Source organism: Nesoenas mayeri (genome assembly GCF_963082525.1).
Source record: "Nesoenas mayeri genome assembly, chromosome: 5".
Classification (NCBI taxonomy): domain Eukaryota; kingdom Metazoa; phylum Chordata; class Aves; order Columbiformes; family Columbidae; genus Nesoenas; species Nesoenas mayeri.
The window spans coordinates 50,214,150-50,241,855 of NC_137548.1; the positions used below are offsets into that span (position 1 = coordinate 50,214,150).

Consider the following 27,706-nt stretch of genomic DNA (forward strand, 5'->3'; position numbering starts at 1 on the left):
TCACAATTGATCCAATTCTTTAGTTCTGTCTAGTTGATTAATCTAGAATTCCGGTTTCTCTGATACACAGAAAAGTTTGGGGAACTTTTGTTTTTGTGGTGTGTGTCTTAACATCAGTGAATCTGTTGGCTGATTTGGATCTTTTACAGAATATTCCTTTTGCTTGCCCTGCAGCATTAAAAGTTTTAAGTGTTGATTTTGAAGGATAAGATCAAAGTTGCAATATATCTGCCTCACTGTCAAAGCTCAGACCCGGAACATGCTGTGAAACAGGCACACAGCATGTGGGAGACTGAAAGTTATTCATGCAGGCAATTTTAAAGTGCTGTGGGATTCATTCCTTCAATGTAAACAATTTATTCTGTAACCACAATTTTGTTATCCTTAGTTTCTTTATATATATTATAAACTTCCAGCAATGAGAATGAACAATTGCCAAACCTGTAGGAACTGTCAGTAGCTCTGGGGCTAAATTCAGGGGCAATGGATATGTGGGTGTGAGAGTTTTATTTACTGTGTTTCTCAACTTTATCCTACTTGAAAATCCACTTGCTCTTATGGAAGATGCAATGCACCCATTGAGATGCAGCATGGTCTGCTGGGTTTCTACAGCATCTCTGGGGCACAGCTTCATGCCAAGTGTGAGAGCTGGAGTAAGGTGGGAAAAAAAAAGGTCAAGGGCATGTCTTAGCCCACAGAACTGCACTTGGGCAACCCCTACTCCTTTCAAATTGTGGAAGCTGAGTTAAAGCAACTGATCTTTTCTTGTTAAAACTCTACCAGTAACTAAGCTGACAAGCAGTTTTAATGATCAAAAGAAAATTAATGCAAAATTACATTACCCTTCTCATGCATGGAGTATAGTTGTGTGTTAGGGAACTGCTGTTCCTGACTCGGAGTACATCAACATTGATCAAGCCTATTATTCTGCAACTAAAAATGAGAGTGCTTAAAATGAAAGCTGCATTTCATGTGTCTTAACCTCAATAGAAGTAAGTGTCTGAGTTAACTTAAGCACTATTCTGAGTAGTTACAGAAGTGTATGTATCAGCACTCAATTTCCTTTACAAAGACCTCTCTCGGTCTCAGCAAGCACTTTTGGTTTAAACAAGGTATAATCTGACATGGAAAATGAAGTGTTTGCAAGTAGCATATCATTTAGGATAATATTGCAGTGAGTTCAATGAGGCAAAGAGAAGCAACAATGATGAGTAAAAATGTTGTAAGTCAGGACTGGCCCAGAGATGTATCTTGTTGGGATTGAGTTCTTCCTCTATTGTCCTCTCCTGTCTTCAGATGCAATCCTTGCGTGCTGGCACTGGAGCAGGGGATCTCAGCTCCACTGAGGTCAGAGGGAGCTTTGGCACTGATGTTAGTGGAACAAGGATTTTTGTGCAGTGTCTCTGATTGAAGCATTGGTCACAGATGTGTCCATCGCAGAACTCAAGTACTCTACCACTATCATGGTCTTTGGCTCCAGTCCTGGACAACAACCAAACTGCCTTGAACGGTTCATGTTTTTGACTGCTGTAGCCTGGTAGTCTCCTGTCCTTCTTTTCAGGCTTTTACTTTAGAGAAAGTGCTGGCCAAAGCATGTGGTTCATTGATAACTGTAATTTGCTTTAGCAAGCCCACAAAAGCTGCAGCAGCTGTCTCTCACTTGGGCATAATGCAGCTGAGAAGGCAGAGTCAGAGTCTGGACAAAGTGTGAAACCCTGAACCCTCTCCCTGATTTACTCCTTGTGCAGCATGGGGGGAGTTGCATTTCCTCCCCAGAGATCCATTTTGCTATCAGCAAAGTGTGTGGCAGAGATCCACAGGTTAAAAACAAAAAAAAAAAAAAAAAGCAATATGCCAGACCTTTGCCCCTTTCCAAGCGTGAAACTTGAAAGCAAGCAAGCAACCAACCAAAACCAACAACAAAACTGGAATAAAATATAGAATAAAGTAGTGAAATCATTTTGGAAGAAATACTGCTGATGGCATCAGCAGTGCAACCCATTTGGAAAACACCTTATTCATGCAAAGGTTGCCTCAGAAAGATGGGACAATAGAGACACCCTACTGCAAGGGCCATTAGGAACAATAACTTTTCATTCATATAGAAATTCTTCATTTGCATGTAAAAGGGAGTTATGAAAACAGAATTTCATAGACACAGTTGTTTTTAAAAAAGACCTTTGGTAGATGCATGCTTTCTGTTCAGCCTAAAACACACTTGCCTTCCTTGGATGTGTTTAAGCTTATGGGTTGGAATTGCCAAGCAAACTCTCTTTTTGCGTAGTTTTTGAAGTCCCCCAACCCTTACTGTGAAAAAGATGCATAGTTCAGAAGGAATAATGAAGCCAGAGTATTAGATGCTACATTTCCGTAGCATTTCCGTAGGATTTCCGTAGCATTTCAGACTGCTGCTTCTGGCCACAAAAGATGGGAAACGATCCTTGTTATCTTACACCTTGGGCAGCAGTTCACACTTGCGGAAGGGAGCAGAAGATGCTAAAGGCAACCTGTGTGCCATGGCTCTGCGAGGTGCAAGACACAGGAGACCCAAGCCAATGCTTTTCAGAATATTGCTGCTGGAATTTGGAAGAGTAAGTACAAGGCCAACCAAGGCTGCAATACTGCAAAGCAGGTCAGGTCTTTACATTCAAAGGACATTTGTTTGATTGTGAAAGGGACATAAGGACACGGCCTCAGTGCTCCTTGCAGAATTGAGGACTGTGTCATGGATTTGATCAAGTATGAGCAACACATGCATACAGTCAGTTTTAAAATTTTGAATACTTTACAGCTATTTGAGAGTACAATGAAACTATTATGTAAGCTTCCTGTTAGGACATATGTTACTGATTTAAATAACATTCAGGCTTTAAAAGTTTTTGCTTCTGATGTCAGAATTATCTGTACAACCAAACCATTGTGTGCTGACATATGGATTGGATCATTGTTAGCACAGTGCAGCTTGATAAATTCAACTTGATTTCTGTAGATCAGAGATGAGATATGGTGGGTACTTTTAGTTTTGTAAGACTTTAGTTTGGTCACTCTTTTAAAATCTAAATCTTTCCAATTACTGGTGCATTTGTTTTCAGAGCTACATTTAAAAATAATTAACACCTGCATTAATGGCTTTTATAGACTTATTTCTGCTGAAGATTTGTTCAACAGATGCTTGTGTGTTTTGAGATACTGTTTGTAAGTTCAGTAGGTGTAGTGTTTTATTTCTAGGTAAATGATTCAAAAACAGCTTCCAAAAGAAACTATGGTTTTTAATCTGATGAATGTGTTCAGGGTTGTGCTGTTGTGTTTACTGGGTAGCTTGAGCTCAGTGGAGCTATTCAAGATTTATTGTAGTGAAACCAAGAGCGTGATTTGGCTCTGTAGGTCTGGTCTCCATCCAGTAAAATTTTGGCTGGAGCAAATCAATCCCTCAGTAACAAGTATGTTGGATTAATGGAAGAACATGCTATTATTTCTCAAACGTGTTATTAAGTGTTGTGAGCCAAACTGTTCCTTGCCCCTGTGCTCTCCCCCCGCTCTGGGGGAGTGATGACAAACTGGGAGCATCAAATTTCATGGGAAAAAATCCTAAATGGTTGTGTACAAGTGGGGAGGGTGTTGCCAAGACCCTTATAGAAACACAGAGCTGTTTGATAAGTCCCTGTCCCTGCAGCAGTATCTGGAGATAGTTGGAACCCAGGTTTCAAACCCTTCAGTTTATTAATATTATTTAAAAAAAAAAAAATAGAAATGCAAGTTTGTGGGTTCAAGGTGAAACTAGGGGAATCTATTTTGGTTTCTTGGCACTTTGGGGTATTAACAACATTATTTGGTATTCAGTGCATATTCTGCATGCAAGTGCGTAGGGGTGTGTGTAGAGTAATTACTCTGGAGGACACAGGTTTGGCAACCTCAGAGGCTGTGATCCTCTGTTTATCACAACCAAAGATAGGATGTACTCATTCTCACCCCCCGCTCTGTCTCTCTGCTTCAAAACTGACCTGCAGGAACCATACCAGAAGTGAGCAAGATATGTAATTGCTTTAGCTCTTAATTCCTTGTGGTTTCTGTAAAGTTCCCAGCTTCCACATTGCTTGGGCTGGGGCAGCTGTCCACTGGAACTGGAATTATCCATTGTGTAGACTAATGAGAGCAATGTTCCTTCTACAGTGTCCTCTGGTTCCTTCTATATGCTCTTTTTTGTTTGCACATCACCGAGGGGCTCCTGCGCTGCATCGTTCAACCAGCTGCCACCAGCTTTGTACAATGTCTCATCTTTTTCCAATTTCAGCTGCCAAACTTCTCAGTCATAGTCTCTACCCTAATTTCGGAACAGATGCTGACATTTTCTATATGTTTATATCATGCCTGATACAGGAGGGTTCTGGTCTCTGACATGTCTCATTAATTTTAGTCTCAGTCAATGGTGGGTTTTTTTGAGGAAGTGTTTTTTTACATTATGTGTATAATTATAGTGGATTTTCTCTCCTACTGCCCTGGTGAACAGTTATTAAGACTTTATTATTACATTAATTTACCCTGGTAAATTATTGTCAGAGTGCAGACCCCTCTTAATTCAATTTCTTGTTAAAAAGTCATGAGATGCATGTCCTGGGTTGGGCTGATCTGTCCCTCTGCACTTAAAATAAATGCAAACCTAATCATGTGCACACCTGCACACACACAGCAGTCATGAGTGCTCGTATAACTCCTTGCTTTGCTCTGACACACTTCAAGCTGGACATGCCAGATGCAGTGGAGCTGGAGGTATTTCCATCTCTTGCAAGCTCTTCTCACCAGCTGCAGTATTTCAGAAGTATTTTCAGAAATGCAGGTGCGTGCGTTTGTTGGGAGCAGCTTGCTCTAACTTGCTGTTTTACCTCACAGCAGCCATGCCCTCAGGGGCAATTATCTGTGTAGTAATTAATAGGGGAGTTTTCTCTGATGCTGCAGTAGGATTCACGCAGCTTCTGAAAGATTAGCTTGCTAGTTACCAAATAAAAGACAAGGTGTTTCAAAAAGATGGATCCAATTTGAAACCACTGTATCTCTGCAACCACAAACCACCCATGAATGAAACTCTTACCACTTGAACGGCTTGAACGGGGGTGAGGGGGAGGGGCGGGGGCATAGAGTTTCAAATTATTACCACTTGATGCTTCTCCCAGGGCACTTGTAAATTTTTGTGTAATTTTAACATGTTGCTATCATGAAATATACTGCTTTGAAACACCCTGCATTTGCAAAAGTACTTTGCTGTGATAACATCTCTGACTGCAGATGACTCATTACAGACACAGGAGTAATGATCTGCAGGCCCAAAATGTGACGGCATGACCCAGAATTTTAGGCTTCTTCAGCAGTTAGCATGACCCCAGAGTCAGGAAGGGGAACTTTGTTCCTGGCTTTAAGTTGGAGTGAAGTTCTGCAGTTGGGACTCAGTGAAGGCAAGAGTCCTTTTCCAACTTCTCACTGCTGCCCATCTGTGGTAGCACAGAAGGAAGGAGAGCAGACACTTGCTCTCCATAAGAGCTGGAGTGCTCTTCCTGGGGGGTAGGGGGCAAAGATACCTTGGCTTGCTCACTCCCTTTCCTGAAATAGAGAGCAAAAGTGGGCCAAGTGATACCAAACACTTAGTGCAACAAAGTTTATGCTTTCTTAGTGTCTTGTGTCATGGGTTAAAGGTGAGCATGGGACAGCCAACTTTGGCCTCATAAAAAAACAGTTCCCATTAGCTTCCAGTTTTTCTTTCTTTTCTGAAGTGTCTGTATAAGCATTTTTTGATAATGAGACCCTGTTATCAAACGCTGGGTTGCATTTCAAACATGCAGCAGTTCTGCATTTTCATTTTGCAAGTACCTAGGACGTGGGATATACAACCTAATTCCTTTGTCTGGACTACTAATACTAATCAACTTTGATTAGTATTGACCTTAAACATGCTACTTGCACTGTAGGAGAGTCAGAGCTGCAACCCATGAATCAAACTGGAATAGATTTGAGACTTGGCAGTTTAAATTGTGAGGAGTAAGGTAAGTGAGTTTTATATGTAATTTAAACTGGTGTCTCTCCTCCTGTTGGTGTCTGCAGGAGAAGAATGCTTGAAGGCTTGTTACCTAATAATACATAGCGAATACATGCTGTGCGTGACTTAGCAGATGGTGTGAGCAGTAACTGACCATGTTCATGTGTGCTGGGTTTAGCCATAGCTAGCACTGGAATTAGAAACCATAACACACAGAGGCAAATATGATTTAGCTCTGAGAACATTTGACCTCTGAGCAGGAACAGGGGACTGCTTCTTCACAATTCATGAAGTGATCGAGGGTTTAGCAGTAGGGGAGATAGCTGTTTCTTCTCAGCACCATGTGTAAAAGCTGCATGGGAATTAACCCATTACTTTGTTTCGGCATTGGCAGAGAAATGTTAGGAACAAACATATTACTGAAAGATCCTTCTGTGGCAAAAGACCTTCCGTTAGGAAGTACAAGACAAAAAATAAAAATAACAGTCATGAATCATACCTTACCATACCATATGTAAAGTAATCAGATTAGGACTGTCTTCAGTTTTGCTGGCCTAATGAACGGAGTGTCTATCAGAAACAATTGTTTCAATGGTACAAAAATGAGAGTGACTGCTTTCCTTTACCTGTGTTGAGTGGTTTACAGAAAAGAAAACCCTGCAGCAAACTTCTGGAATTTGAAAAGCTCATCGGTGCTTGAAGTAGGCCATGAAATGAGCAATGTGATTCCTTCATGTTTCTTCTAATGCCATACTTATGTTTATGGATATGTTGGCCCTGGTTGATGGCAGGTTCTGCTTTAGTAATTTAATTTAAATTTCTTTCTTATTATAGGCACATGGCTTGCAAATCTAATAAGAAATTCCTGTAAATATTACTTTGAAAGGCACCTGTTCTTTAAGGAAGTCTTAGAACCAGTGTTTATTTTATGTATAAAATACGATGTAAATAATCACTGACAGATATTCTGCAAGTCTGGGGATGTAATGACATACAGGGACATCACAATTCTTCAGGGCAGGCAAATCTGACTGAGTACTTGGAAAGAAATGTGACAAACTTCCATCTTTTTAGGGGCTTATCTGGCCATAGGTACAGTGACACAATGGCAGGTGTTCCCTGTTACCCTGATAGCTAAGAGATGAAGTAAAGTAAGTGTGCAGCATGTTTGCAGGAGAAACTGTATTTTTTATTTATGAAGGGAGTTTCCATGTATGCATGGCTTTCTTTATCCTTGTGGCATCTGTCTTGTGTCAGTATGAGCAAGCAGCCTAGATACGCAAAATGCAGTGGAGGCCATTAGGTCAGCAGCACTGTTGGTACTTCAAAGGCTGTAAAACATTATGTAAACACATTCTATTGTGTATCCATCATAAGCTTACTTAAATCTGCAGCATTCAGGGAAGAGATGATCAGAGACACCCAGTTCCTGGGGCACTTGCAGTGGTAGAGGATGGATGAAGTGAGATAGGTCTGAATGACACCCGTGGACAAACAATTCTGCAGAAGGGTGAAAATTCCTGATTTCACCCTGGGAACTCCTATTCAACCCTATATTGGGCAAATCACAGAAGAGAAGCATCTGGGGATATTTTTCCTTGCATCCATCCTTTATTCAGCCTTATGCAGTCTCCTTTCTCCTGACATGGCCCTTCCTAAGTACTCAGATGGTGGAGAAACAACAAAAACCACAAACAAGAACACACCTATCCCCACTTGTAAAAGCACTCCTTCCTGACCTCTTGGACTGGCCGGCTGTGCAGTATCCCTAAAGCAGGCAATTTGGCTGTAGAGTTTTTTTCTGCAAAGCCGTATCAAAGCTGCAGGAAGTTCTCAGGGCAGTGCAAAGCTGCTCTTTTTTCCCATGATCCATAAAGAGAAGACATGTAAGAGAACTCTTACCTTTATTCCAAGATCAGAAGGGACACCATGACCATATTCTTTTTATCTTCTGCAATTTTCCCTAGACAGTGCATTAAAGTATGTATTATTTAGTATAATGTATATTAGAAAAAGGTATATTATATAAGATAGCTAATCCACATTTTTGAAGTCCAAGAATCTCTATATAAGAACTGCTTGGATGTGGTCCTGGGCAACTAGCCCTGCTAGAGCATGGGTGTTCGACAGGATAATCTCCAGGGATCCCTTCCAACCTCAGCCATTGCTGTGGTTCTGTGAACTCCGTGCACATCTCTACCTCCTCTGATAAACTGTCATTGTATTTAGTTTGCCACTGTTTAGTTCTTTATTATTCAATTAGTGTGATATCATGGCTACAGTAGAGAATGCTGCGCTTTTGGTTTGTTTGGATAAAGTGTTTTGTTTGGATAAAGTGATTCAGTTGGAAATAGTTTTGATAAAGTGTTATAGTGGCTTTATGCAATTTAATGTTACCAAAGATGGAAGAAGGTTAAGCCCCCAATTTGATTTGCCACCATTTTTGCATTTTACATTATCTTTATATCATGCACTGCTGCAATGTCAGTGGCACGTTACACATGCACAGAGATAAGCAGGTCAGTAGGTGCTTTTCTGGATTAGGACCAGAAGGTCTGTAATTCATACAAGTGATCCCTTATTTATATTAGAAAAGGGTAGGAAAATAGGATAGAAATTATTATATTTTTCTGCTGATTCCAAAAATGTTATTTGGCAAGACTGCTATTTCTTTCAACTGAAAAAACAGAAGAAAGGTAACTGCATAAGAGGACAGAGTGAGAAGACTTTGCAGTCAGTTTAGTTATTTTAATTTGGGTTATGTGTGCAGAGCAAATTATGCCACATAAGTAAAGCTGACTTAATTCTTAGCTATTACCTGCAATTTATGACAGAATTACCGTGATGCAGCTCTTGGAAGAATCTTAATCAAACTGAACTGGGGTGACATGTTGTCATACAAGAATTAAGATGTCTGTGGGAGAGAGAGGTAGAGAGAGATATAATTCTACACCTTTGAAGGTGAACATTTTAATGACATTTCTTGTAAACAATGTGAGATTTGGGGGAAGTAGCAGTGGCCTAGTCTTAGCAAAACAAAACCAAGTGTTGAGTTCCTTCTTCAGTTCTAATAAGAGATGAAATTGTTTCTTTTATAAGGGATCTTGGAACCACCTTGTCCCATCTCCACATCCTGTGGATGGCTCGCTGTGGGCTCTCAGATTTAGATGGCATCTCTTCCTGCAGCTGTCTAAAAGTAAGTATAGATGTGTCCTACCAAATGACAATCTCAAAACTATCTTCAGTTGAAACTCTACTTGTAATCTTTGTTCTCTTCTTACACTTTGTTTTTCTAAAGGACTTTGGTTGGGTGCCTTGAATTGCATGTGTTAGTTTAAAAGACACTACAGTGTTGTTTGTTTTGTTTTTTTTTTAAGCGAGGTGTAACTCTCAGGTCTGATCCTGAAGATGCCTAATGCAGCATAGCATTCATTGCCATATTATCCCAAGTTATTAAAGGCAGCAACAGCCACACTTGAAAAATGTTCACTTCCATGCTAATTTCATGCTGTGCCATGTGATATTTCAAATATAAGATAATATTTTGCAAAGCCTGAGTATTACTTGTGCAAGCCTGTGGTTTACAGATTTATTCTGTTTCCTTCTGCTGAGGAACTCTACCTAGCCTATAACAATATCTCTGACCTGAGCCAGCTGACCTGGTTGGATCATCTTGAGGTTTTGGACCTGGAAGGGAATGATATTGAGGACATCAACCAGATGCAGTATCTGGGACTTTGTTGCAAGCTGAGCCACCTGACAGTTGAGGGCAACCTTATTTGTCTAAAGCCAAATGCAGAATCTGAAGAGGTGAGAACTTGGTTTGCATGTATTATGTTAATTTTGGGCAGTGCTTTTTCAGTTTCAGTTGGAAATAGGAAATTTTTCAGCATCTTCCTGTTGTTTCATTCTGAGTGATGACATGGGATGCGTTTCCAATTTCTGTTGATTTTGTCCTCTCATGGGTATTGTTTCAAAGATGAGCACAAATAAAATACAAGGAGTGCTAATAAAGACTCAGGCCTGTTTCCTAGCAGTGTATTCCTTCTTACCTGTGAGAATGGGATTAAGCTAGAAATCAGCTGTTCTGATGCAGACAGCTATTCTGTCTTTTCACACTTTGCAGTGCAAACAAGTATCTGAAAGGAATACCAAGGAGAGCATAGACCCCAGCTGTATGGATCCTTCTAGCCTGTAGGGAACTTGCAGCAGGTTAGAAAGTAGCCAGTATTTTCCTTACAAGATGTGCCAATTGCAATGTGTCAATTAGATATGTCTTTGGGCTTTTGCATTTCCTTTCAGATTCATGAGTTATTAGCATTTTTCAGATGTAATTGTTGGCTTGATCATATCCCTCAGTAAAAGGAACCACAGAAGGTAGCACTTTAGCTATCATAATTTTTCTCTCTGGAATCCAATAAAATATGATATATTTCCCTTTCTGTTTTGAACTGGTGGAAGTATACTTCAGAGCCCACGCTTGTAACTACAGGATGTTTCAAAAAGGTGGACCCATTTTCAAAGATATAGTGACTTCAAATTTGATCCTTTTTTAAACACCCTGTATAACCAAAATGATTTCTCCATAAACATTTTCTTTACTGAAGATGCAATAATGAGAGGAAAAAACATATTCCTACAGTAAGGAAGCATTGCCTGCTTCTGATGATCAAAGCATGCATACTTACTCTTTTACTCTCATGGAGACAAACTTCTGTCACTTCTTGATCACAGCTTCTTACCATGAAAATGGTGCGGTATATCCTAACAGCATAGAAAGTCTATTTCTACTTCCTTGTCATTCCTGCTCAATGAAAGTGGTATTTTTGGAGCACATAGTTTTCATTTGACACCTTTTGTCCTTAAATATACTTGTAATGGAGAAATGTCAGATTGCCCTTGGTTTGTTTAGCTGAGAAAATCAGTCCTTGGGATGCTGCTCCATGTTGTCACATAACAGGAGTTCAAAGAGGAGTGGTATGTGGGGTTGTGTGCTACTCTTCTCCACATTGAATGGTTGTCTCTACTCCTGTGCAAGTAGTTGCATTCACATGTCAGCCAGAATTCGGTGAGCGAGTCTGCACAAATGGTATGTTTTACACTGAGCTGTGGAAGAGGCAGACTGTAAATTCACTGTATTGTGCCACCTAGTCTCCATGCTTGGAAGCTGCTCAGCCCTGGGTTGGTTACAAAGTTCGCCCTACCATCAGCTGCAAAGAGCTTCTCCATGGGCTTTGTCACTTTCTTGGTTTCAAATGATATTTGCACTTCTTCAGGCTATAGAAAAGCGACCCAAAATATAGAAAAGAGTAGATGTGGGCTTACTTTAGTGTGCCCTAGCTGGCCAGCTCTAATTCCTCAAGCTCCTGCTTTTAATCTGGCCCTTGCTACAGCTCTGTAAAAGCCCTCCTATTTATTTACTTTTAATCTACAGAATGGTCCAGCTAAATTTACTGCTCTTTCTTTAGACAGCCTGTTTGCTCTCTGTAATTTGATTTTCAGATGAGCTCATCTTTTCCTTGTTATCTAAATCAAAAGCAAAAACCTGATGATAAATTCTGCAGCCTCTGTTATAGTAATGTAACATGAGCATAACACAATTCTCTCCAACAGGACACGGCTGAAAATTGGCTGTAGCCGAGACACTGTTTGGAGTACATGTGCAGGGTAGCATGGCAATTGGTTGACTCACTTGCTAAATTAAGATTAAAGGCTTAGTTAGAGAAATTTAGTGTCTGCCTCTTAACAACAACAACAAACACGCATTTTTTGTGAGTTGCCTCTGCCAGCCTCAGTGGTGCATCATTCAGAGGTAGGGAGCCAAGTCCCACGGAAAGATTTCCATTTGTGACAACTCCATGTTGAATGAGGACTTAGCTTTGTGGGGTTTTCTAATATTCCATGCAATGTCTTGAAAAGCATGACATTTATTTGGATGAAGCAACTGATTTGTAGATAGCAGTCCATTCATAATCTGCCACTAGCAGTTGACTCTTGCTTTATACTTAAAGTAGCAAACATTGCCATCACTGTGTGCTTACTTTTGTAATCTGAGACTATTTTATCCAAAAGTATTTCCACTGCAAAGCAGCACGTCCCAGTCAGCCCTGAGGTAATGCTATTTTCCCAAAGATGAAAATGCCACATGAAGGTGTCTTTCTACTACTGGAACCCACCAAAACAGCCCGATTCATAGTGTGCTCTGACATAGTTGTAACTGTTCTGGATTGGCCTTTCTGCTCAGAGGTCCCAGACACTGGCATGTGATTGTGAATCATTTTATAATACATCAGCTCCACCCACGCATGCAGAAGGGGGCTCCACCTGTGCTTTCCCCTATGGCTGTCACACTGATTCCATGTGCAATCACATTGTTTTTCCAGCACACAGAAAATAAATTCAAGTGCAGTCCATTTTAGCATTCTGTGAACCTGCTGTTGGCATGCGACGTGTTGCAGAAGAAAATGTACTTTGAAGTAAGCCATTGCTTCTAACAGTGTATAAATTGACACACCATGCCCCTGAAGACTGCCCCAGAAAATCAGTGCAGTTCATTCACTGTAGCAGGTTTATGGGTGTGCCTAAAAACACCATCCATGGAAATGGTCTTTCTTTTTCCATCAAGAGGTGTAGCAACACATAACATGTTTTCAAGTATTTGTATCACCCGAATATTGATGCAGCAACCAGAGAATCACAAAAGCAAGGAGGGAGGCTGGCTGAATACTGAGGGTGCTTGGGCTTTCCATGGACATCAGTGGCCTTCTATGCTTTTGTGCATTATACATAATATAATGAAGACAAATGCCAAAGTTGTCAGCAAAGTTGTCAGCAAAGGAGACTTTTGATCAGGGGCATGAGTTTGCACTGGTCAGGACATGTTCACAATTAATTTGAGTAGAAATTATGTGAGGAGAAAGCACAGTGAAATGAAACTCCTGACTGTTTATGAATGGGGTGAATGGGGTGAATAAGTTTGCCTCATAGAAGGCATTTCAAGTTAATGGCACTCATACAAACTGAACACTGCTGTGCTGGTGGTGGAAGTCCACAGTCTGTTAAATAAACTGTTCAACTGACCACTTTCTCAATTTCTACAGGACCCGGATTATAATTACAGAGCTGAAGTAAAAAAACTCATTCCCCACTTGGAGTATTTGGACAAAATACCAGCAAGTGAGACTGCTCTCCTTCCTTCCAAGAAGATGCATGAAGATTGGCTAATTATCAAGGAATCCATGAAGGAAGGTGGTTTAGCTGGAGACATTTCATGGTTAGGTAGGTCAGATTTCCTATCAGGGTTTATTTTTCAGGTTATGATGTGTGAAAAAGAAAGATGAAGAGCAAGCCAGCCTCTTCAAAGCCAACGTTTAATTATAGTGAAGAGACAAAAGATGTCTTCTTCACATGAGAAGTGAGGAAGCTGGAATTCAGCGCAGATATAAATGAAAGCTGTCCTAAGCTGGACATCAGTATCAGAAAAATGCAGAGCACCTCAAGAACATCGAGAAAATCCAGCAGTAGCTGGGAGTCTGTATGTAGCATTCATTCTGCATGATGGGAAGAAGCAAGGCTTGGAAAGACGTGTTTCAACAACAGCTGTTCACGGCCTTTTCCGTGGTAACTGTCAATCTCATATAGCATGGATATAGCAGGATTTCCTGCTCCAGTTTCATAATAGGAAAGGCAATTTGGTCACCACCTCTCAAGGGTAGCAACAGCTTAGCAACTGAGATTGAGTGGTCTCGTAATAGATATGTTCCGTTTTCTTTGCCTCTGTGATTAAATCCATTACCTTCATTAGTAGAGAGTAAATGGTTTGAAAGTAAATCTGTTGTCCCCGTGCCTGTAGCCTTGGTTATAGTTCAGATGTCCATGCTTTTACATATGCTGCATGCACTTTACCAAATACCATTAAATATTGCAAAGTACTTCCTATAATTGCTGCTGTTGCTTGCCATTAGTGTGGGCAATGCAGTTGGCTTCCAGCCCCTCCAGTTGTGGTTTGCCTACCAACTGTACTCCATTAAAAATTTAGTTTGTTTAGGAATAAGTACATAAGTTTGTAATCTATTTAATCTCAGTTGGTCCAAATCATTAGTTGTAATAGCAGTTACAGTAGGGAAAAAATACATTAAAATCTGATCCCTCGGTGATCTTGCTTTGACAACATCAGCTATAGTTCAGAAAACTAGTTAAAGTGAGCTGACTGAAACAGTAAGGATAGAGCACAAGACTGTGAGTTTGTGTTGTTTCCTAGCATAACCAGACTTATATTCTTGTCTTCAGCTCTAAACTGATGAGCTCATATGGTCAGGTTCCAACATTACCATGTTTTTTTCTTTCCTATAGCAATGTTGACTCGGCTACTCTTCATGCACTGTGTATTTAATGGGCTTATATTAACAACTATGGCCCAGATATTTTACATTTCCTAACACTCAGCTGTTAAGGAAATGGCCATATTATTGCAGAACTGATTGCTCCACTGTGGAGTTGGTAGATGCTTTACAAAGCACGCTGTTCATCTAGGCACCAAAATGAAATTTGCTTTCCTCTGGGTTGTGGGCTGCACATGCTGCTCTTACAGCTGTGCTGTATCCCAGGACAGCCAGAGGTTGGGTAGGTAAGAGGACAAAGCTCTGTTTGCCTTTTCTAGCTTTTGTAAAATCCACCCTGCCCTGTGGCATTACAAAAACACAGTTTTTGCCTTTCTTTCTGTGGTAGAGAAGTATCTGTTTCTGAGGCAGTACTGGAAAAATCTGTCACTGCCATTCCCAGATTTCCATAAATGCTCGTGTGTGTTTTGCCCTGATTGACTAATAACTCTAGTAAGGTGGCTGTCACCATCTATGCAGTGCCGGGGCATTTAAGCAATATGTTTTAAGACTAGGGGCTTGGACTATGCCTGTGGCAAGCCTGCAGTGGTTGCCTCCCCAGCAGGTGGGCAGCACATGAGAGGCAGCTTACTCTTACCCTAAGCATGCAGGCAGGGGAAGTAGCAGAGCTCTAGAAACATCCAGGCTTGCCCATGGGGAAATCGGAGGCAGGTGATGAGCACAGAGCAGTACTGGATCTCATCCTCAGCCAGCAGCCTGTCCCTGGTGCCCAGGAGCAAGAGGAGGGTGGGAAGGACCTTTGTTTTTTGGGGGGTCCCTGGGTTCTGCCATCTGCAAAGGACAGCCACAGGGGACTGCACGCAGCACCAGAAAGCCCACTGTCTCTAGGCTTGACACATTCCCACATGTTTCTTGTAAATGCAATGACAGATGTTTCTGTCCCTTACAGCTTCAAGTGTGCAGCAGCAGTCACCATATTGGCAGTGTATGGTGATGGTGTGATTTGAAGCCTTGCACAAAACCTTGTGAAACCTTTTTCTTAGATCCATATCTTGGGGCAGTAGCGAGGCAATCTGGATGTGGCCCAAGACCCTCGACAACTTCCAGACCTAGAACTGCACGGTGGTCTGCTGATGCAGGGAGATCTAGCAATGCCCGCCCATTGTATGGTAGCTGTCCTCTTCTTTCTGATGAGCTGTTCCCAGATGACTCCAGTGATTTGACACATGGTAATGTATGTTTTTAATCCTGTTCTTTCCCACACCTCCACCTTCTTCTGAATGTTGTTATTGCTGGTGAAAGCCTGGGTGCTTTGAATACCACCCACCCACGCCACTGCTACATCAGGTTCAGCATATGTTTTCATCCATGGGACTCACGTGCTCTAGCATGGGCTTTCCTTTTTTTTGCCCTACAGCAGAAGGTGCAAGTTATCTGGGCTTCCCCCTCCTCAGCCACTCACCCCTATGCATTATGTGCTGCTGTCTCTCCTGACAGCCCTATACTGCAATGGTGTTCCCTTGCTGAAGTTGCCTTTCACACCTCATCAAAAGCTGTCCTGGTTAGTCCTCTAAACTACATGTGAGGCTAGCTGGGCTCACTTAAGTCATACCCAGAGACATCTTGTTCAGTCATAGGAATGCGGTCCAAGGCAGTCCTCTAGAAAGGCATGGTGATGCACATTCACTCCCTGTGGGATCACGTGCTCAAACTATGTGTACTGCAGTCTCATACTGCGGCAGCATTGCTGGCTGTCAAAGAGCACTTTCTTTTGGCTGCCTTGTCTCTTGTTTTGGCAAGAGCATCTGCATAGCTACATGGGGAACCTGATTCTGATTGAGATCCAGCTGAAAAATAACCAAACAAACAGGAAAACAAAACAAACAAAAAATACATATTTACTTTTCGTCTGGATCTCTTCCCTTATCTGACTCACCATGTGACCCTGCAGATGTTTGCACCAGCATAGTGGAGGACGCAGGGCAGGAGCAGGAGACAGATTCTGGTAAAAACAGAGAACTGCCTCTTAGCAGCAGTGTCAGGCCATTCCAGCTGACACTGTGAACCTACACCATGAAATATTACATCCTTTTGTCTAGGGGAAATGATATTAACTGATTTCAAAGACAACACAATTTTTTAAACGCTGGACTAATTTTTTTTTTTTTTCCTTTTTTCTTAGGACTCAGTCAAGTTATATGTGGAAACCCCACCAAGGCCCTTTGTGCAAGGAGGCAAAAGCTAGGTGTATGTTTTTCTTGTATGCTTCATATTCCTGACTGGTGACCTCCATAAATCCTGGGATAAACTGAATTCGCACTGTGGCTTGTGGCAGGTTGCTGTGTTCTGTAGCCCAAAAGCCACCCAATATGCTATTCACCTTCAGGAGGACAGAGAGTCTTTTGCCTTGATGTTACGAAGGTGCCCATGTGCTAGTGGCAATTAACCATCAGCTGTAAAGGAACACATGAAAATCACATATTGGCTGCTGGCAGTGCATTTCCTATCATTCTGGCTGAGCAAAGCACAAGGCAGGATTACAACATTTAATGGTATTTCTACAGCAGCTATTAAGCAAAGTATTTTTTTCAGCAGTGTTTCTTTGATGTTGGCATAAATAATCAGATTGCTAATGCTGCAAGGTCATTCCTATTGACTAAAGAAACACAAAGCTAAAGTTTATTCCTCTTGGCAAGAGTGTGGTACCGCAGCCCTGCAGGTCAGCCTGCTCATTTTGGCAGTAACTTAGTGAGAGGATACCCATGTGTCCAAGGCAGTGCAGTCTGGCTCATTGTGGTTAGTTTTTGTGGGCCCTGGTGTCCAACATGGCATAGATGCATCTGTATATGTTTAAACAGGCTGTGCTAAATCAAGGAAACGGCATGCATGGGGCACCTGCATCTCTGGGTTGTCAGCAGCCTCACTTAATGCTGATAACAGATGTACCAGTACCACTGGAAAAAATGTGTCCCTCCCTTGTCTCTCTGCTGCCACTTCCCAAGCACTGGAAGCTTTTCCGAAACTAATTTGAAAATTTGCATTAATTACTGTGTGTTATAATCTATGTTGTGGAAGGGGACTGTGGTCATATGCTGAATTATGCCATTTCTGTGATACTAGTCTTAATGTGCTCATTGGCATAGATGCTACAGGCTTATATACCAGTGAGATATAAATCAGCATCTTTGTTACTGCCACTCTGGGTTCCTCAAGCTGTAACAGTGTACAAAACTGGCGCGTGGGACTTCTTAAAACTGAAGAGCAAAAAATAATTGTGAGGTATGATCTGAAAACTCAGGAGTAACAGCAGACTTGATACCTTCTAAACTCCACAATCTAGAAACAGAGTTGGGGAGAGCTCCTGAGGTTATCAAGATAACTTCTGTCATTTTTGTAGGCACCTGCAGTGAGCCCTTTGAAACTCTGCAGTCTAAGGACAGAAAATCCTTCTGGCTCTGGAGGAGGAGGAGAAGATCTGCACCAGGAAGATGTGTTCTCTGAGCTGAGAGTACAAAGAGAACAGAACAAGTGGTGAGACCATGGGAGAAATCTTATCATGGAGTAGAACAGGCAATCTGTTTCTGCTGTAGTAATAAAATAATTTTTTTGGCCACCTGGAGGCTGTTTCAAGGGGTGGTCTTGACCTCCTGCCTTCCTGTGCCTATGATGGCAATCCTTCCATCAGTGCTCCTGGCTGGAGCTTCTGCCAGGTCGGCAAGGGAGAAGAAGCCTGCAGGAAGCTCTGACCTCTCTCTCTAGAGCAGGCTGATGACCAGCATAGGCAAGGGTGGGCTCACTTGCTTAGAAGGAGCAAGGAAATTACTTTTCATAACTGGTAAGCCATTCTTAGCCCTGACAGTGTCTGCTTTCTGACAGTGAAAGAAGTGAAAGTGGATGAGGTTTTCTGCAAGCATGACATTCACCGAACCAAATGAAAGGCTGAAAGGAAAATAATGCCATGCTGAGATTCCCCCATACCATAGACAGATGATGATTGTTTTGGAAGTAAAAATGGCTCTATTTCTCTGAGCTTTCTTCACTGTGTATAGGAAACTTCCAGCTAATCAGACACAGGCAGCTTAGATGGCTGATCCATTTAGAATTATTTTCTATATCTCCAGGAAAGTGGGAAATCACAGTGGGTGACTAAATCACTGTCTGGGTGTTTGCCTGTGTGGCCATGCCAAGCTGCACTTGGCTGGCTGCATATTGACAACTCAAAGGCTAACTACAGGTGTGATACTTGATGATGTCCAGCTGCCTGCAAACAGATCAGCAAGAGAAAGCTACCCAAGCACTGAAGGTCACTCTCAGTGATGAGAAAGAAGGTGAAGACTGCAGCCTGACTGACAGTTGTGAAGATGAGTTGAGGGAGACCAGTGATGAAGACCTCATTGGAAGGATTTCTGTTGATTCTTCTTGCCACTCCTGTCTCTCTGAGTCTTCCTCAGGTACTAGACCTAAACCTCTGGGGAAGGGTTAGCTCAGGAAGTGACATGTACTACTAACCATTTGTAGACAGATGTATGAGTAACTGCAGTGTTTTATGAGAAGTGGCTTCTGTGCTGCAGAGCACCAATTTGGAAATATCATTGCAGAGACAGACCCTAAGTAATCCATTCCAGTTTTTAAGCAGGACATGGTGGCCAGCTGTGTTGACCATCAGTTGATACATTTCAGCATGGGTCTGTGGAATTAAGAGGAACAAGCTGATCTTACACCAGCTTAGCATCAAGTCTAGAGGAAGGATGTGTCTCTGTCTTTTACCTTGTGTCATTAATTTATGGCAGTGCCAGATGAGTCTATAATATTGTTGTTCCAACTGAGCTATATTTTACCCCAGTTGGCATTGATGGAAATAATGGCTAAGGATTAAGGTTTAACTGGGCAACTGGGAATTCTGGAACAATATGCAACCAAAGGAATGCATTCAGTGGAGAGTTTAAAAATCAAACGTGCTCTTCTACTCAGGAACAAAGTCAAAGACTTCTCAAGAACTGCATTTAAATGAACGAAAGCAGAATTCCCACTTTTCACTGCCTATTGAATATCGTATTTAAGAATATTAGAAACATTAATAATCATTATTTCAAATACATATCCAGTAGAGGAGCTTACAAAAGGACAACTTTAATCTGTTTCTGTTGTTAATAACTTTTTTTTTTGCCTCTATAAATATCAGCATAGAAGTTTTAGTTTTATATTTCTTTCAAGGGCAAAAAGGGATCTATTAAAATTTAGAAAAATATAATATATTTTGGAAAAAAAACCCGCAGAATTAAACTATTCAAAGCCTCTGTGTATTAACAGCAATATAAACAATATCTGATTAACAAGAACAGAAGCTGTTGGAAAAAATCTAAAGGAATGGCTTGTTTTCCAGTGACCACAGAAGTATTAGATTATGACCTCATGGTCTCTTTAATCTGATCTTTTTTAGATTTAATATTATTTCTTTAGATGGAGTATGATTTATTATGAGCAGCTCTTTAGAACGAGTAGACAATGCCCCAAACACCTCACAGTGTACCAGTGTCGTGCCCTATATAATTGTGAATGGTTGGGCATAGATCTGACCATCTTGTAACCAAACTTGCTAGGATTTGGTTACAAGATTGATGGAGTAGTTTGAAATCTATTATTACCTGAGAGTGGGGGCAGGGATGACCCAGATCGCAAATCACAAGCAGCCAGCCATAATAACCAGTCACAAAACACAGTAGCCTTTGCCCTCTGTCACTAAAACACATGTTTTGCAGAGCAAATACCTGATAAAATTTTAGCAACTGATAGACTTCATTCAGCAAGGCAGTTAAAACTACACTTGACCTCTGTGACTTGGGACTGTGTCAAGATTTGGAGAGGTATTTAAATGCCTTAACACTTAACTTCAGGACTGTGTCCTACCCAATGTGATTTTCTCACAGAAGAACTTGTTGCCAGAAACAATCCTCTGACCAGAAAAGAACACGTCATCTGAGCAAAACTACTCTTATGTAAAAGTGTTTGCAGCATCAAATCCATATGATTTACACCCTTTGGAAGTTGTTGAGTGTTATTTCAGGCTCTTGAGGCAGGTATGCCAGTCTTTCAGAGTATCTTTACTTTAAAACAAATTTAAAACCCTATGAAATTTTTGTGACATTTTTAAAGCATATAGTATAATGGAAACTGCTCAGTGAAAATTCTATGTCAACTTTATGTGGTTACCTAAGCAGTAAAATGCATCCCCATCAGTTAGGTCCAATAACCCTGAACTTTCTGGGCCTGGGTTTTGGTGGCACATTTTTTAGATTGTGTTCCTGCCCTGGACCTTGCACAGCAGGTGCTTAGATACAGTTGGTTCTTTTAATAGACAAGAGGAATTGGATCCCTGCTACATATAGAATGTTTTTAAGCATATATGTGTGCATGTTACATTCATAAATCAGGAACGAGGTTTTTCTTCTCTATTTGTTGCACCTGAGAATTAAATGGGCTAAAATATGAACAGCCAAATAGTAGCCCTGCATATAGTGCAATATTTTCGCTAGCAGTCAGGCACTCTCCCTAATTTTAAGGCTAATCTCAAGATCTTATTCTTACACCTCTGTCTCTGATTAAAAAAAATAAAAAGTGGATCCACTCATCTGTGATTATTCATGTGCCTTGAATTTCAGATCACTGGATTGTGTCCCCAGGTTTTAAAAACAAGTCAGTGCAAATACTGGCCAGGAATGATGCAGATGTGATCCTGCCTGACAACAGGAGGATGAGTAAGCTGGTCTTTCCCTTAAGCTGTGCATGGCTCATGAGCAGTTCTAGCACTTGGCACATCACCAGCAGTACTGGAAGAGAGACTGCCAAGTAACCAAAACTGCCAACTATCAGAGGAAGCAATTCAACAAGGCCAGCATCTCTGTGTGCCCCAGGACACACCTCCCCACCCAGCTCCATTACACAGCATTCTCCAAAACCTTTTACTCACTGGGTTGATCATTTTAGGAGTAAAATGAACTGGTAAACCACTGCGCTTTCCCCCTCTGTTTCAGGTTCATCACAGGCTCATGAAGGTGCAGTGTTCTCCAGCCTGAACCATTGTCTAATTCCAACCCCTCCAAAAAGCCCTCCACCTGTAATGGGTGTTGCAGCAAGACCCTGGAAAATGAGAAAGCACCGGATAAGATACCTAAAAATACCCAACCAAGAGGAGGACACGCAGTGGACACAGCGATTCCAGTCAAGGAGTCATCAAGAAACTTCAGCCCAGCCTCTGGGCAAGGAACTTGCCCTCCTAAACCAACATGGTGTGCCAGCTGCCTCCAGATCCCGAGGGCAGTGCCAGCCTGCTGAGAGCACCAGCCAGCAAAGGCCTATTTCAGATCCAGCAGCTGTTGGATCGACAAGTTTCAGGTATGTGTACTGTTGGCAGCACTGCCTGCAGTGTGTCTGGGGAAAACAGAAGTGACTTCATGACAGGAAAAAGCAGACTTTTGTGTTGTCTCTGGAGTCTCCTGCCTGTTCTGCAAAAAGAACTCCTTTTATTTGTGCTGACATATAATGCTAAATGAAACGTTTTCTCAGGTTCCTTATAGCTAGAGGGTTGGAAATTTTGTATTTTTTTTAAGAATAGCCAGAATTTTCCTGTGTTTTTATTGCTCCATTCCCATGTTCCCCACACAGGGACAATGCCCATGTCTGTTGTAGAACTCTTGTAGTAGTGCTTGTTCAAGACTTTCCTTGGGTAAATACCAGGACAAGTTTCTGGCATCCATTTCAGGTTTTTTTTCCCTTGAAACATATTAATTCATGTTAGAAGGATCTTTGGAAAATAAAGTAGGCATTAGGTAAGTATCACGTGCACCAAAACATGGTTATTTCTGAACCCGCTTACTGTACGATTAGCGTCGTGTTGCTTCTTTGAAGAAACAAAACTGAGGAGTTGGGACATGACACCTTGATTTTGAAATTAACGTGGTCATTATAGAGCAGTACAGGTGGAGAGTGCACACCTTGTGTGGGAAGCTGGTGTGCCTTGTGCTGCTCCCAGGCCTGGCAGCTTCTGTTTCAGATTTCAGAGCTGTGAGAAGAATGCAGATACTTAGAGTGCAATTTCACCCCGTGTTTCTCTCTTTTCCTCAGGCCCATCATGGATAAGAGCCCTTCTGGAGAGATCAACCACCACCAGCCAGCTGTCAACTCATCAACAAGAGCCTCCAAGAGATTTGGGCTGATGAATGCTGCTTGGCCCCTGACTGCCAGGGCCACACTGCAGTCACTGCCAGACAGACCAATTGTCTCAATAACATCTCAGAACAAAAGTCCCCAGTCCTAGAAGGTACCCAGGTGGCAGCGTATGCTGAGGCCATGTACACAGCACAGTCTTGAAAGATCAGTGCTATCTTTCAGCTTCTTCTGCAAGCTAAACGCAGAGCTGTGCAAGTAGAGAAGTTCAAACAAATTACTTGATTTCCTTCAATTAAGGCTACAGCTGGTCCAGAAATGCTTATTTTAAAGAGCACCCACTGATTAACAGAAGAGCTAATCAACCTCTTATTACAGAAAAAGTGGTTATTTTTGCAGCCTTCGTGCACTAAAGCAGAACAAATCCTAGTGTATTTCCTGTCACCCACATCATGCCCTGCTCCATGCGTCAGGCAGGAACACTGAACCAAGCACAGTATGGAGCTGGCAGTTTGTGGACTGAAGGAGGTGAGGGACACAGGGCATTCCCTCTCATGCACAGCCGCCTGACCTAGCAGCAGCCCCACAGTGTATCTTTTGCAGTCCTGGATATTTGACAGGCAAGGGACAAAGCCAAGGGCTTGAGAGGAAGCATTGACTGGAGTGGGTTGTGAGTGCCAGGTCTGTTAACCAAGGAAGAGCCCAGGAAGGCAGAGTGGTTTCAGAGTGGATGCCCCCACAAGAGCTCACCACATTCACAGGCATCCAAGGTTCTTGTTGCCTGCACTGCTATGAGAGTGAATGTTGACTGGGCGGCTCATACCAATATTAACATGTTTGTTTGCTCTGTAGCTACCTGGAAGGATTTCTCTACCTTCCTGTGGATAAACATTGCATACCGGAATTTCATTAGCAGAGCTGATCTCTGCAAGCGGGTGTCAGAGTATCCCCTGCCTGTGCCTTTAGAGTCACCTCTAGGTTTTTTTAGATTGAATAGACTTTCCAATTTCATATGACTGAATAATTTTAAGTAATGCTGCAGCAAAGACAAGGCAGAAATATAAGGGAATAATCTCTTGTTTTTTCAATAGGGCATTTGCTTTATACTTAAGTGAGATTCAAAACATCTGTTTTAGTGACTGCAGACTGAGAGATGCTCATCCAAATGACTGTGCCTTACAACTTTATTGATGTTGCAATCTGAAACCAAGCATTGTCACTTTTTGTTCCACTTTAAGTTACTATGCTAGATATATGGTTTTAAATCAGTTAATAAAACAGTAATTGTATGATGAGTTAATGAATTAGTTTATATCTTCTCTCTATTAGTCAGCTTAATGTAGAGGAACAGAATAATAGAGAAAGAAAGCCCCAAAGCTTTGGTTTGTCATGGTGATACTTGCACCACTTTCTCCTACGAAACAGTCTGGAGGCTGAAGCTAATTTGCCCAGTTTGGTGAGTCCTAGAGGAAATAATGTATCAAAAATAATTTTAAACTGTGTGGCATGTGATTCTGTGTGATACCATGGCTGCAGGCAGGATTTCTGTCAGATGACACCTGACAACAGTGCCTGTGTCCTTGAAGAGGCTCCTAAAATTGACTTTTTGCCTGTGTCACTGACCATGGCCATCACAAAAAAAAAATCTAACCTTGTAAAATAAAGAAGAAAGTGGCAGCATAGTTTTCAAAAATGCTCTGTGCCCACCCCACCTGCTTAAAGTCTAAGTCTGCAGCCCTTGCTGGCAGCCAGCACTGCTGACAATCAAGCCCTTCTCTATAGCCAGGGTCATGTCAGTGGGTGATAGGTAGGACTGTCGTCTACAAATGTTCAGAGACTCCTCAGTTTTCATCTTTGATTTCAAAGGGGCAGAAGGAAAAAAGCATGAGTGAGTTTTTGTGCATGGAAACTGTGGCAGCTAGATGGGTCTGTACATGTGCATCTGCAAATGCAAAACTCTGGGTATAGATCTGGAAAGCAACTGTGAGCGTGTCTCACAGCAAACACAACTTGACTTTGTACATGCATGGGGCAAGGAGCTTCTGTGTCATGGTGGGGAGGGCTTGGAGGAATTTTTTTAGGAGTTCTGCCCTCATGTGCGGGAACTAAGAGTCACTGAGGGCTTCATCAAAACCATTTAACTCAAAGTTTCCTGTTTCAACCCCAGTGATAACTCTCAGGGATACAGGTAGTGTGTGACCTTCAAAACAGCCACCCCACCTCTTGCTAACCAACTCCCCATCTCAATAGCCTAACCAAGGCTGTAACATGCCATGTTGTGGCGTGGCATGTTTGTGCAGAGACAGGAGGTGTCCACTCCACCTATTGATCACTGCATTGGTTGGTGACCCAGCACCTTCTCAGAGGCCTGTTTATAGTAATGGATGCAAGATGTGCTTGAAGCCATTTGTTCTTGTGTCCTGACAATGCCACCATGAAGATTTAGTGTCTAGAACTGACTTGAAAACCTGAGGAGCAAAGTAGTTGGTGTGAGTGTTGTGGCTTTAGTGGCACTGTCCTGCAGCAGAAAGCACCAATGCTTGAGGCCCTGGGACACTTGCAGGGCAGCATCTTGATGCCACTCTCCTCATTTGAACCTCTGGGTTATGTGCAAGAAAGTAAAAGCTCTGCTCTCAGACCTTGTGGGCAGCATACCCCATGCTTATCTGGGAGACATGCTCAGTCTCAAGCTGCACTGCTGACCATGTGCCCAGAGCACAGGGCAGAAGTCCAGAGAAGGATGTTCCCATGCTCAGCAAAGCAACAGTGCTTAGCTCTCCGGCATTTCTTTTCTGAGGTGGATCTGCAGCTGTGTTACCTAGCAGGACAGAGGCTATTTTCATGCATACAGAGAGGAAGGCAAAACGACTTGGCAGCAGAGCAGTGGCACCTGTAGGAATCTGACTCCCCTCCACCATGCACACATCTTATTAAAATGGTTTTGGCAGAGGGAGTGGAGGAAGACTAATTAGTTCTGAGCATGAGAGCTTAGCAGGTAGCAGAGCCAAGCACTGGTGGACAGCTGTGTCAGAGGCATGAGGTTTTTGTGCAACAATTTCCTTGTGTCCTTTCTGGGCAATCTGACCTACTGAGTGCTATGTGCAAGAGTTATATGCTCTGAAGCTAAATACATGATGAGAGCCAGCAACAGGCTGTTGTGCATGGAGCGACAGGGAGGCTTGTTAAGTGAGCTACCTTGCAATCACAGCCCAACCTAAAGGGGAAGAAGGGTTGGTAGCCTCCTCTCTGCCAGTAGTGGGTGCACCTCAGGGTTTCCCAGAGTTGCCGCCGTTTTCTGTTGCAGTTTGCAGGACCAGTTTCCAGCCAAATAAACAAGGGCTGTTGCAGACCAGATCTGCAGAGCTATAACAGATCCAGAGGAATATATTGCTCCCGTTTTAGCCTCTGCTCATCCACTTTCTGCCTTTTTCATCTAGAAAATATAAAAGCCAGCCATGGCTTTAATAGGCTAATTAGGAAATGTCAAACATGATGGGCTACCCATGATTTTGATTCTCTTGGCCCAAAAGAGAAATATATGGGGAGATTCAATATGGGTTTTCTTGTTGCTGTTTCCTCTGCTAAAGTCCCACGTTTGTCCCTTGAATATGGGCAAAGATATTAATGAATTAGCTTATTATCCCTGCCGTTGCAGTCTCCTTTATTAATTATCTCAGTAAGATCCTTGCTTCCCATTGGATGCAGCCGGTTTTAGATGTACATTAGCAGTGTCCATTGCCTGGTTCAGTAATGGGCCAGGAGCTGCTGATACCTTTAAGTATCTTACTGCCTTAATGGGATTTACTGCCAGCTGCTAAATTGATATCTTGTGTGTAAGTAGAAGAGAAGGGCAAAAACTGCTCCCTTCTCACGTATTATTAATAAATCAGTACCATGGGGAAGAGTTTTCTACTAGAAGCTAAGTCTCATCAGCACATGCTGCTAAGGGAGGGGTGGTTAGCTGGGGGCAGCCGCCCTGCTGAGGGTAGGTCTTGGAGCAAAGGGACTTGGCCCAAAGCGACCATGCTTTGGCCCATCCAGGAGGCCTCTCAACATCTCTTACCTGGTGTCTCCTAAGCAGCTCTGCTGGAGTTGCTGGTGCTGCCCAGCACATTGAAATTCTCTGCTCAGCCAGCGATCTAAAAAATAGTTGGAGAAAGAAGCAGAGAGCTATGTGCCAGCCAGCCTGTCATTTCAGTGTCTAAAAATCCTTCTTCCTCCTGAAGGGAACATGTCTGGGACAGCATCACACCCAAACAAATGGGCCCTGAGAAGAGACAGCAGCTCCTTCTGAGACTTGGATTGCATTCTGCACCTTCCAGTACTGCAGAGCCCAGCCTATCATGGGGACCTTACTGTCCCATTTGGGGACAGGCCAAAGGGGATTCTAGCCCTGTCCAGTGTCTCCATTGCAGCTGTGTGCACAGCCCACCTCCTATCCAGAGCTCATGGCTGTCGTGCTTGTTACCACAGCTGTTACGTACTCACACTGAAGTCTTGGGGTTGCTTTGAACTTGAAACAAATTCATCTTAATTGCCAGAGTAGCAAGTGATATGATAAGAGGAAATAGACTCATGTTGTACCAGGGAAGGTTCAGATTGGATATTAGGAAAAATTTCTTTATGGAAAGAGTTGTCAGGCATTGGAACAGGTTGCCCAGGGAAATGGTTGAGTCACCATCCCTGGAGGTGTTTAAAAGGCCTATACATGAGGTTCTTTGGGACATGGTTTAGTGTCAGAGTTACGTTATAGTTGGACTTCTTAAGGGTCTCTTCCAACCAAAATGATTCTGTCAGTCTTTGGCTGCCAAGGAGGAGAAAGTCCAAGAGACATTCAGAAGGGAAAGTTTCATACACACCTCCTCTTCAAATACATACAAATGACAGATCAGCTCAGGATCATTTCCTGCATGGTTCCTTGACTTACCACCATGTTCAGAGCCCGATGTGCTCCAGCTTATTGCCATGGGCAGTATCTGCTCCCATGGTAGGACATGGACACTTTTGGGGTATGATTAGTCAGATGGTTCATGCTGTAGTAGTGCCAGACTCTCCGTTGATAAAACAGGGTTTGAGATGGCCCAGATGTCTGCTTGGTACCATCCAGTGTGAATTGAGATGAATCCTGCCCTGCAGTAGCTTTCTTGGTATGCCAGAGTATTTTTGCCATGTTTTTATT

The 27,706-nt window shown here is 42.3% G+C and overlaps 1 protein-coding gene across 1 annotated transcript in view; it reads left to right on the plus strand.

Annotated features, from left to right (window-relative positions):
* LRRC56 (leucine rich repeat containing 56) overlaps positions 1–22,678 on the plus strand; it is a gene marked incomplete at both ends in the record, with an annotated part of 54,145 nt that extends 31,467 nt beyond the window's left edge. The window contains 9 exons of the mRNA XM_080345272.1: positions 9,125–9,221; positions 9,638–9,835; positions 13,126–13,303; positions 15,408–15,593; positions 16,547–16,611; positions 17,762–17,895; positions 18,622–18,815; positions 21,396–21,756; positions 22,486–22,678. Coding sequence (XP_080201398.1) covers positions 9,125–9,221; positions 9,638–9,835; positions 13,126–13,303; positions 15,408–15,593; positions 16,547–16,611; positions 17,762–17,895; positions 18,622–18,815; positions 21,396–21,756; positions 22,486–22,678 — 1,606 coding nt within the window. The remainder of the gene's footprint in view (positions 1–9,124; positions 9,222–9,637; positions 9,836–13,125; positions 13,304–15,407; positions 15,594–16,546; positions 16,612–17,761; positions 17,896–18,621; positions 18,816–21,395; positions 21,757–22,485) is intronic.
* Between the last annotated feature and the right edge of the window lie 5,028 nt (positions 22,679–27,706).